Source organism: Gymnoscopelus microlampas (assembly GCF_963454915.1).
Source record: "Gymnoscopelus microlampas genome assembly, chromosome: 14".
NCBI lineage: Eukaryota > Metazoa > Chordata > Actinopteri > Myctophiformes > Myctophidae > Gymnoscopelus > Gymnoscopelus microlampas.
Window position 1 is genome coordinate 17,084,866 of NC_139951.1, and position 12,500 is coordinate 17,097,365.

The 12,500-nt window shown below is 42.4% G+C and overlaps 1 protein-coding gene across 1 annotated transcript in view; it reads left to right on the forward strand.

The window, feature by feature from the left end:
- The window catches only part of reep3b (receptor accessory protein 3b), a 41,110-nt gene that overhangs the window by 257 nt on the left and 28,353 nt on the right, over nucleotides 1-12,500 (forward strand). The window contains exon 1 of the mRNA XM_084078981.1: nucleotides 1-100. This exon is cut by the window's left edge and continues 257 nt beyond it. Within this exon, the coding sequence (XP_083935107.1) occupies nucleotides 69-100 (32 nt within the window). The 5' untranslated portion in view covers nucleotides 1-68. The remainder of the gene's footprint in view (nucleotides 101-12,500) is intronic.

Consider the following 12,500-nt stretch of genomic DNA (forward strand, 5'->3'; position numbering starts at 1 on the left):
GCCTCACACCTTAACGCTTCATCTCTTCTTCAACCTGAACACAGCGAAGCAAAGAGAAGACCGTCATCATGGTGTCCTGGATTATCTCCAGATCCGTTGTGTAAGTGAACAACTAAACAGTTTTTCCCCCCTGTTGATTAAAAGACGAGATCACGCGACAGAGCTAAGTTTGGCTTTACTTCTCCGCAAGGAACATGTCGTTCCACAAACACGACGTCGTTTTGGTCTGAAAAAAGTGTCGACGTGACGTGCGTCGACACTTCTTTTGATTAAATAAAATGACATATTCGTTGAACGGTGACGTTTTTGGTGTACATTAGCCCATGTTAGCATGCTAGGCTAACACATTAGCTCCCTTTGGCTAACTTTGGTGACTTGAGCCAGTGTGTTCTCATAAGTTCATACGTCTGTGCAAAAAAAAAAAAAAGAATACATAACTTATTGCACTAAAGCAAAAGCATAAGCGACTGTAACCATCCAGACGCCTTTAATCTAGGAGTGTCTCGTTTTGCTGGACGTCAATGTGTTTCTTGTACCTGTGTTTGTCTTTGGTTCTAATTCTTGTTATTGTGTTTGAACGCTTTGCTAGCTATGAGGCTAACGTTACTTAGCTTATTGTTGTTGTTTATGAGTGATGATGGCCCTGTACTCTTGTTGATGATGAATCAACCCGTCATCACGATTACACCATGCAATGCTGACTCAAGATTTAACTCGGAGAATGGAAAAAATGACAGAAACTTTAGACCCACAAGATGAGCATTTCATAATTTAACACTCAGGATGTTGCTTTAGGACTAGTCTAGTCCAATGGTTCTCAAACTTCTACATTTTAAACACCCCCTTAACTCTGACAGTATACAAATGGAACCAAATGAACCCGTTGTTAGGGTCCATTTGGTTCCATTTGTAAACTGTCAGAGTTACAGACTTGTAAGGGTCTCTTTAGAACCCTATCAAGGAACCCTGAGAGTCCCTGAACCACACTTTGAGAACCACTGGTCTAGTCTTAAGTAAGTGGAAAGGTAGAATTTCAGGTCTCAACATGTCCCAACTGTGTCACTTACAGTACATCTGTCACAGGCAATATAAATAGCCAGCCCTGCCCTGACTTACTATTGTTAGGACAGATGGGCATGGAGAATGCCTGAGTTGCGTATTTTAACAGTTTATTGCTAGCGTAGCACGTTAATAGAAGAGAACTGAGAGAGATATTCTGATTTAGTCTTTTGGGAGAGAGAAAAAACAGTTTGCCATGAGCAGAAAACAGCCACGTTTTACCCACAGGTCCCTTTCTTGTCTTTTCTTCCTGTCCGAGTGCCTGTGTCCCTCCCTGCTCCATTTGTCTCTGTTTACAGTCAGCCAGTTACATAACCATCCATCCCATAGGGGTTTGGAATGTCATGTGCTGGACAGGGCAAGGTGGGAGGGAGGGGAGGAAAACACACAGCAGATAACACTCTTCCCTTTCCCTCCTATTCAACATTAAGAGAGGGTGTTCCCTGCTTCTTGAAGTCTAACATAAATCATCTTTATCATACATCTTCCATTGTGTAACGCTTTGTGTGGATGATGCATCTAAATGGATTTTTATTATTTCCTCCTTGATTATGCCTCGTATGGTTTCCAGCGTCCTTTATATTGTCTTCTAAAAGTATGCTCTTCGATTTGTCCGGATTCCGGAACACATTCCCCTGGCGCTGTTAAAATCTCACCCTTCTTCCTAAGCCAAGGGAAACATACTGTAGTTGGCCAAATGTAGGCTCTTTCTGCTTACTGGTGAAATGTACCCCAAGCGCTTGCTGACACGGAACAAAGGATGGCCTGTTGGAATACACACAGACAGCAACCATGTAACCGAGATTGAGTGGGTTTGGTATGCTTTTTAAAGTCAAGATAACTGTGGGTTTGAAAATGTCATACTTTGATGTGCAGCCTATATACTTTAAATGTGACATATTGAGCTGCAGACCCTAAAGGCTTAGGTAATGTTACATGCTATGATTAAATATGTCTGTTGAGAAAGAAATGGCCCATATGGTTTAGTTTTACAAGCATGTAGCATGCTATCACTTCATTTCACGCTAATGATAGTGAATTTAAAATAGGAGCAAATCTAGACAAGCCAAACTATTCCCCAAATTTATGACCGCTGTCTCACTTGCATGAACTCATAAATCTAAAGGAAGCTCAACACAAATAGAATGCTACGTGAATCGTTGTCTAAATGCATGCAGTAGGCACTCTACTTATATATAATTATGCTGGCGTAGATCCTGGTTTCCTAAATTATGGGTCATGACCCAAAATGGGCCACATACTTCTGGTGGGTCCCCACGGGCTACCTTTACAAGCAATATAAGGATATGGGAACACGTTCAGAAGTACCAAGCAAAGAATAGGCTAGACGCTGCCTAAACTCATTTAGCAGTCTTTTGGAAGGACTAGTGCCATATCATATTTTGTCATTTCTCCTGCTCTCTCTCTTTCAGGCACTTTTCCATGATCTGAAAAATGCTTAGCATTTTTCCTGGGCTGCTGAAGTCTTTGGCCGGCCACGTGACATTCTTTAACTGGCCTTTTTTTCCTTTTTTGAATGACTTGTACATGTGCTCTTAATTTGAAAGAATTAAAGCCACAGGGAGAAACTGCATAATCTCCGCACATAATTGAATATATCCATCTTGTCTTCGGAATCTAGTCCTTGTGCTCATCCTTTTAAAGAAAAAAAACCTTTTTATTATTTGCACGAGTTTATATGTCTAGGAAGAGTGCTGCTGCTGAGATGGTAGGATTACAGAGTCCTGGAACGCAGTGTGTACAGTGGAGCTTAATCCTTTATGGCAGATTGATTTGTCTGCCTGCTAGTCACAAGATGTAGTTTTCTCAGCAGAGTGTGAAGAACAAGTCTTTCAGGATGGTGGAGGCCAGGGTGTGCATTCTCGCATCGGGATGTGGCAGATAAACCTGTCATACATTCATTGCTGTAAGATACAAGGCTTTGATCCAAAAAGTCAGCCTTTCAAGAATTTTGAAAGTCTGGTCGGGCTGGAATAAGTTTTACAACGTGGCTCTGCAAGAGGCTAGCCGTCCGTGAAAGGGTGTGTCTTTCTGCCTGGAGCTAAACCATAAATAAACCATAAACCGATAAACAGCGGCAAACTTTGTATGCACACTGCCAGTAGGCCACAGAAGTCGCTCCACACATTTTCCTTTTATAATGGAAGTCAATGGGGCTGTAATCATGCTGAAACCTTTATTCAATTTGGAGTCCTACATGCTGGTCGTCTGAGATCCACATTGGAGCCTCGCCATTTCTATGTGGATACCAGGATCCACATCATTTCCTAGTTTTAGTATCTAAGGGTTATTATTAGACATATTTTTGGGATGTACATGTGGTCTATATTTCCAAGCGTTCAAGAGAATAACCCAAAGGAAAATAGTGGCAAGTTGACTATCATTTGTTGACTACGGCTCATGACATTCACTCCGATCTTGCACTTTGTAAGTCGCTCTGGTTAAGTGACTGAGTGTCAATTAAATACCTTGTAAATTGTAATAGTTAAGTGACAGCAGTCTAATAGTTTCTCAATAGAACTCATTTGGAAGACATTTTAAATGATAGATTCTTGAATAAATCATGCAGCATGGGTGAATGTATTTTGTACATTTACAGTTTGTTCAGGGGCCTTTCTAATCTGTTATTATTGCGGTCCATCAAGTCAAAAATTATACAAGCCTGTGCAAACACACTCAGGTGTAAAAAGGCCCTTGAGCTGTGCTATATCACTGTACTTGTGTATCAGTTCTTACAACGTGTAGCGTCTTGCCTGCTTAAGCATATTGTGTACCTCAACTCTCGCTGAAACGTGGAAAGATTCTCTTTTTGATTGGCATCTGCCATTTATTTTCCCATAAGAAAGTCCTCTAGGGATGGACAAGACTTGGACGGCAGCCAGTCCAATGTGCTGGGGCAGCAGTTCTCCCAACAATTCCCTCCCTGTGTTTTTAGAGGAAAAGTCATGTAATCAGGTTCTCCATCCTGAAGCTCAAACCAGATGGTGGGAGCCCAGATCTTAAGAGATCTTAAGATACTCTCTCTTTCTCGCTCTCTCTCTCGCTCTCTCTCTCGCTCTCTCTCTCACTCTCTCTCTCTCTCTGTACCTCTCCCAGTCTCCTCCTCCTCCCTACATCTGGCTCTCTGTGCACGCCAGGAGCCTCAGTGGGTGTACGGTGTCAGGAAACCAGGGAAGTTGACCTAGAGCCCAGAGTAAAGGCCCATCTAAAGGCAGGAGAGGAATATTTTCTCAGCTGCATGCAGAGAGGGAGAGGAGGAGGAGGGGGGGGGGGGGGGGGGTGTTGAAATCAAGAGATGGGGAATAAGGGGAAAAAAAGGTGGAGGCATTTGGTGGAAATGGAGAGATAGGAAGAGAGAGGGAGGTGGGGATGGGAAGAATGGCAGAGAGGGGCCCTACTCTGCACGGAGTTTACAAGTGCAGGTCCAGTTTCCTTTGTGAGTACGTGGTTCATGGATAACACCACACACACACACACACACACACACACACACACACACACACACACACACACACACACACACACACACACACACACACACACACACACACACACACACACACACACACACACACACACACACACACACTGTGTGAGTTACAGCTAGGGGCGAATGGCCAGCGAGGCTGTTTTTCACTGTGGCCACTCTGGCTCAGTCCCAGTAGGATGAGGACAGGTACACAAAGGTCGTGACATGACAAATTGGACCCACATGTCAAAAAACATTGTCCTTTTTATACCAAAGCCTTTGAGTTCAACAGATCTGGCTTGTGGGACCACATTCCACACACACACACACACACACACACACACACACACACACACACACACACACACACACACACACACACACACACACACACACACACACACACACACACACACACACACACACACACACACACACACTATGACATTTTCATAATGCAATGGGCTAATTTAACAGGGATGTTATTTGTTTTATTGTCTGGACATGCTGGGACAGATTGACACAAACCTACAGTAGATCAACTTATCATGGCTTAATTATGCTGTTAATTAACTATTAACTACTGTTGAAATTAAATGTTTTTGTTAAGGTTCTTCCTTTTGACGTTCTTGACATTTTGTATCTTGTTAAAAAATATAAAGAATTAGATTGTCTTCTTGAGATTAATTTCCCAATGGACTGACTTACTTAGATACTATCTTTATTCCATTAGTGCATGACAAAAGAGGAACAACGCTTTTAGTAAAGAGTGCTTCATCGGGTTCATCATCACTCATGAAAAATACTGTCGTCCTTGCTCTTGTGCTTCATACCCAGGTTGTATAACGCACAGGTTATCTTGCAATTGTCTAATGGTGTTAATTATTTGAAACCTACCTATATGGGTTGTGTTTTGTACAGACGTTCTATTGGTTTGTGTTATCAGTCGTATACACATGCTGTGACTCTGCCATGCTGCACACCAGTCTGCTATGCAGATTATCATGCACACAGCAGGTCTGAAGCCAGTGCCTCCATTAGCTTGCCGTAGAACCCTTTTATGGAGGAGGTTAGACTTAGTAACAGTCAACAACACGCCGTACAACACAATATTGTTGTTACTCTATCAGAAAGAAAGGAGGCTGATATGGACAAAAGTCATGATGGAACAAATTTAGCCACAAAAGCAGACCGAATTTCACTGTTTTCATAATAATAGTTGAAACAAATGTCTGCTTTTTCGGGTCACATTTTGAGTAAGGAGGTATTACATCCTATTTTAAGATCACAAGTCTTTAACACGAGCTATAGCAGCTATTAACCTTTTGGCCTTATTTTATACGTTGGCTTTGGCTACTTGAAAATACATCTGCAGATCTGCTATATGTATTTTTTTGGGAATACTTTTGCCTATAATAACATTCCCAAAATAGGGATGCCAAGTTTAAAGTGGTTAACTTTCATGGTGTTATTGTCGACACACTTTTGGACCCACCCTCGTGTGGGTGCATGGTATGCGTGGAGGATAGGCCCAACAGTCCAGTCAAAGCAAATTAGGAGCAATCAAACACAAATACCTGCTATTAGGCTCAACATCAACAACAACAGCGGGCCTTCTATTAGCTTGAATAAGACTTGCAAGCCCGCCACTTAGGCTTTCAAATGACTGGCTTGGAGAGGATCGAGGCTCGCCCGTCTGCTTTGTGCCGTGCTGCTGTGCTTCACAACCTTACTGTTGGAGAGGGAGATGGAGAGAGAAACGTTGAGAAAATGTGAATGGTTGGAACATGTAGTACAAGGGCTAGGGGCACAGAGAGAGAGAGAGAGATGAGAACAGACGACAAAAAAGAATTGACACAAGAGAACTGCAACAACACAGAGAGAGAGAGAGAAAGAGGCGAGATCTCCAGCAGTACTGCTGTTTCCATAGCAACAGCAGGAAAATAAACTGCCTCGGCTGTCCGCTCCTTGCCTGGTGCTGCTAGCTGAGGTGGTTCTCTGGATGAAGGCCATGGAACACAGCACAGGGAGAGAGAGACAATATGTCTGAATGTAGGATTCAGTGTGTGTGTGTGTGTGTGTGTGTGTGTGTGTGTGTGAGTGAGAGAGAGAGGGGGCGTCGGGGCGAGAGATGAAGGGAAAGCATGCATGTGTAGGTGTGTGTAAGGAACCTAGATAAACCGAGACAGGGAAAGGCAAGAGAGAGAGGGTGCAGTAATAATACGAGAAAAGAATGACACAAACGAAGAAAAAGGGAGAGACACACCACGAAGAGAAGCAGCAAAGCCCAGAGATAGAAAGGGAAGGTGGGTGCTGCAGAGGAAAGAGGTAGAGTGGGGAGAGAGAGAGAGAGAGCAGACAGAGAGAGATTGGACGCCCGGGCCTCCCATTGCATAAAGACTTGTCCTGAGCTGAACTCCTCTGGGAGACGCCGTCGAGAACCTACTGGAAAAAAATACCCCAAAAAAGTATCCTCGTTTCAACTTGTCGCATCTGTGCTGTAGGCGGGAGAGGCAGAGCACTTTTACTGTAAATGGATTTAGATTGGGGGGGGAAGGGGGGGAGGGGTCCTACATAACATGCGATTTAACAAACGCGACTCCCATTCCCATCTGTCCAAAGGACTATTTCTTCCATGTGTGTCTGGGGTTTCTTTTTTTTTTTGGTACGGCTTGTTCCTGCACCTTGTAAGCAGCAGTGGAGAGATCCGGTGTTAGCTGTTACGTGATGGGAGACTGCAGAACGTCCCATGATGTTGTAGATGCAATACATCACATAACATAAATGGTTTATAGTACATATGTCTGCACTCTGCATTCATCTATTGGGTCATATTTTACAGGTGATTTATTACAGATCTGTAGCCTATTTATTTATAAAGGTTGTCATTTTGATTTAAACAGAAAGAGAGGGCATTCATTCGTTCAAACAGTGTTTTATTGATTCCGTAACATTGCGTGTTGTTTCACACTGGTGTTTCTAATCTCTGATCAGATGTTAGTGGGGGGTGAGATATGAAACGTTAGAGAGAGGATCACAAGTTAAACTCATGGCATCGGAAGTACCCGTTCCAGTCGGTGTCAGTTCACTGAGCCCCCGGGATAGCCTAGTACTTTTATTTGAGGAGCTTCTCATGTGCTCTCCGGCTCGTCATGTCATCCTCATCTCCTCTCCTTTCCTCCTACCATGCCAGGTTGAATTGTAGGTCAGTTTAAATTTGGTAGCGGAAACCTCAGCCCAAGCCCTGGCCGCTGGCTTGGCCATTATAAATAAGATCATGCCTATCTCTCTCTCTCTCTCTCTCTCTCTCTCTGTCTCTCTGTCTCTCTGTCTCTCTCTCTGTCTCTCTCTCTCTCTCATTCTTACTGTCAGAGGGTACTCTGTAGAGACAGGTCGAGTAGTCATGAGTCATGACCGGTGTTGCCAGGTATGCTTATTATAATCTTCCCCAAGATTTTATTTTCAAATAGCAGATCTACAAGCTCACAACGCGTCGCATCGCGACGCGTTGTGAGCTTGTAGCTTGTGAGCTTGTAGATCCTGTCATAGGATAGCATCTCACTGTTTACTTTATTGTATTATTTATGGTGTCACATTCTTTCAAAGTTGCCCTTAATTGGCAGTTGCGTAATTGTGTGCTATGGAATGTTTATTTAGGCAGTCGCCATGCGACGCGTTGCGAGCTTGTAGCTCTGTTTGCGTCACACTGTTGTACAATGAAGTAGTATACGGCTTAAATGGTTAATAAGACTAATCGATTTAGTTGATTATAAAAATCCATAGCCGCGGCCCTATCTGAATGGAATTGAAGACTATTGTAATTATGTGGTCAACACACTACCCAGTCATCTCTCGGCATGCCGGGTCAGATCACTGTGTAGATAACAGCCTGGTAATTAAAGTGCTACTACTGTTTACACATTGCGCCTGTAAGTGTAAGCCTATCTAAACTATATGTCTGTTTCTTCAGATGGAGTCCATGTCAGATAAGCACTGTATGTAGGATCCACACTATACTACCCAGTTCTAGTTTATAAGGTTTCTTCTACTTCTTTTTTTTATGGTCTAGGATCGAGATGAGAAACAATTCTCTCTGGCTTCAAGACCCAGGCTCATTAAAACAATTGGATGCGGGGCTTTCCATTACTTTATGGTTACTTCTAGAAGGAAAATCAATTGAGCACGGTCTGACTCTGTTTTAATAAAGTAAACAGCACACTTACAAGCGATTCACGGTAAACACTCTGCCATGGGCCTATTTCTATATGATGAAATGTCTTCACTGCAACATGGAAAGAAAATAAAAAAGTGTAGGCTTAGAATGGTACAGTGAGTGGTTTGTGGTCATGAAGAATATCTGGCTACATATTGATCAGACTGATCTGATCAATATATCTTACATCTTACTTAACCCATTAAGACCTGGAACGCATCTGTGTAATTTTTAGATTTCTTTGGCTATTTTTTTTAAATCGTGAAAATTTGTGGCAAAATCTTGGATTATATATTTTTTAAAGCGAACATTTGTAAAATATGAGCATGCATATCTGCTATTTTTGAATAGCCAAAGAAATAAAAAAAATGACACGGATGCGTTCCCGGTCTTAGACCGGTGGGATTTCTGAAATATGTGATTATTAGAGGCATTTGGGGGTAAAAGTCGGGAACTAGGCCATATTACATAATTCAAGGGTGCTGAATCAGAAAAACACGGTTCCCAAGCAAAATTCTTAGTGCTTAACCTCCTAATTTACATATCAAAATGGCTGCCGATTTTGAAGTATTTCTTAAACAACTCTATAACAAAGCAAGCAAATCTGACAAATAAAGTGTATATATTTATGTTCTGAGGGTCATACAATGTGTGGAAGATATTTGTAATGTAATAAATTGTAAATAAGTATGCAAATTATAGGCCACCATTACATAAAATGATGTACCGTAGTACTCAAACGGTGCAAAAGGTGCATCCCCCTTATTTTGTTCCTAATTATCTGTATTTTTGCCATCCTTAGGACATCTAAAATACATACTTTTTCCCCATGCTAAATGTTTAGTTTTTGACCTTCTAATCTGCATATCTGAATGGCTGCCAAATTGGCAAATTCGCACCTTTATCTTCAATAACTCTGTGGCCCGGCAAGCAAAATTGACAAATGAAGTGTCTATATACATTTTCTACAATGTGAGTAAAGAATTTGTAAGTAATATAATATGATAATATAATATAATATAATAATCAGCCTACTCCGAAATATGCAAAATAGCGGCCCCCATAACGGATAACGGTTTAGTACTCTAAAGATACTGTATTGGCCATTGTTGAACGAAAGTCTAGACACTAGACCACATTCATACAAGGAGGTTGATCATCACTCCGTTGCTGACATGCACACATGGCTGTGCATCGTAACCCAGATTTCCGGCATTTGCAACGACGTGTTGTGCATTGCTTATGGCATGCACATGAAATCATTTCTATAGGCTATACTAGCATGGAACAGGTTGGACTAGGCTAGAGTAGGTTGTACTAGGTTGTACTAGACTCTAATACTCTCTATTAGGCTTTACTAGTCCCTTGTCAGCCCTGTAGATACTCAGACCATAGGGACTAACCACTGTGTACACAGGCCATAGCTTGTGTGTGCACGAGCAATAGTTTTGCATGAACCTTTGTAGACCATAGTACAGATCTGCCTTGTACAGCCTAATATAGCCTAGTGCAGCCTAGCAAAGCCTACTAGAGATTAAAAAATCACACCCTGTGTGAAGGTAGCGGCGCCTTTGATACATTTTGTCATTGATATGTGTTTATAATGTGTTTATAGCCATGTGTCGCGTGAAGCTTGACCAATCACTTTGTTGACGCACCTGACCAATCAGAACGTTGACGCACACGGACAAAGTCAGGTATAGAGCGGCTAGAGCCGCTAAAAAGCGTATTAGAGACCAGTAGAGTCTAGTACTGTACAGCCTAGTACATCCAAGACTAGTCCAGCCTTTTGGGAGAACAGACTAGGGGAGGGTGGTATAGGCTATACTAGCATGGAACAGGCCGGACTAGGCTAGACTAGGTTGTAATAGGCTGTACTAGACTCTAATAGGCTCTATTAGGCTGTACTAGGCTCTTGTCCGCCCTGTAGATCCTCAACCCATAGGGACTAACCACTGTGTACACGGGCAATAGCTTGTGTGTGCACAAGAAATAGTTTTGCATGAACATTTGTAGGCCAAAGTAAAGTACTGCCTTCTATAGCCTAATAGAGCCCAGTAAAGCCTAGCAACGGGTGCTAGAGCTGAAAGCAGACCATTAGAGCCCAGCAGAGACTAGTACAGTAAAACCTAGTACACCCAGGTCTAGCCTAGTCCAGCCTGGTGGGAGAACATAATAGGGGAGGGGGTACCAGGCTATGCTAGGACTGATAAGGCTGGACTAGGATAGATGAGGCTGTACTAGGCTGTACTAGACTCTAATAGGCTATATTAGGCTGTACTATGCTCTTGTCAGCCCTGTAGATCCTCAGACCATTGGGACTAACCACTGTGAACACGGGCAATAGCTTGTGTGTGCACGATCAATATTTTTGCATGAACCTTTGTAGACCATAGTACAGATCTGCCTTGTACAGCCTAATATAGCATTGTACAGACCAGCACAGCCTACTGGAATTTAAAACAGTCTATTAGAGACCAGTAGAGACTACAACATCAAAGCCTAGTACACCCAGGTCTAGCCTAGTCCAGCCTTTTGATGGAACAGACTAGGGGACGGCGATATAGGCTATACTAGCATGGAACAGACTGGACTAGTTAAGACTAGGTTGTACTAGGCTCTATTAGGTTGAACTAGGCTGTGCTAGTCCCTTGTCAGCCCTGTAGATACTCAGACCATTGGGATTAACCACTGTGTACACGGGCAATAGTTTGTGTGTGCACCACCAATAGTTTTGCATGAACATTTGTAGGCCAAAGTAAAGTACTGCCTTCTATAGCCTAATAAAGCCAAGTACAGCCTAGCAAAGCCTGCTAGAGCTGAAAACAGACTATTAGAGCCCAGCAGAGTCTAGTACAGTAAAGCCTAGTACACCCAGGTCTAGCCTAGTCCTAGGACTAGGCAGTAATAGGCTGGACTAGGCTGTACTAGGCAGGGCCCATCGGGGGTGGGGGGGGGGGACACAAGCCTGTATGGCAATCAACTGAAAAGTTAGGCTACATAGCTTAAACAATTTCAGCCTTTCCCTGTTGGCCGTCTAAGCGCATCTAGGAAGTTTCATAGGTTTTCGATGCTGGGAATTGGAGTTATGGCTGTTTAAAGCCCAGCCAATAGGAACACAGAGGGGCGGGGCTTAATACATTTCAGCTAGTCCCTGTTGGCCGTCTAAGTGTAACTATAGCCATCCCCATCCCACTCTATATAGTTGTGTTGAAAGTAGTTTGTGTTCAGTTATCAGTACCAGTTCTGTGGCTCTAACTCATTCTGGGGGTGAGTTATACATGGGGGCAATTTATTTTTTGGTCATCAGGGGCCAAATGTACCAGGATTTTTCCATGATCTAAATATGTATTTTAGATGTCTTAAGGATGGTAAAAATACAGATAAGTAGAAATAAAATAAAATAAGGGGGATGCGGATGAATCACTTTAAGTACGAAACCGTTTTCTGTAATAGTGGCCTCTAATTTGCATATTTATTTACATTATTTACATTTATTTACATATATTACATTACAAATATCTTCCACACATTGTATGACCCTCAGAACATAAATATATACACTTTATTTGTCAGATTTGCTTGCTTTGTTATAGAGTTGTTTAAGAAATACTTCAAAATCGGCAGCCATTTTGATATGCAAATTAGGAGGTTAAGCACTAAGAATTTTGCTTGGGAACCGTGTTTTTCTGATTCAGCACCCTTGAATTATGTAAAATGGCCTGGTTCCCAACTTTT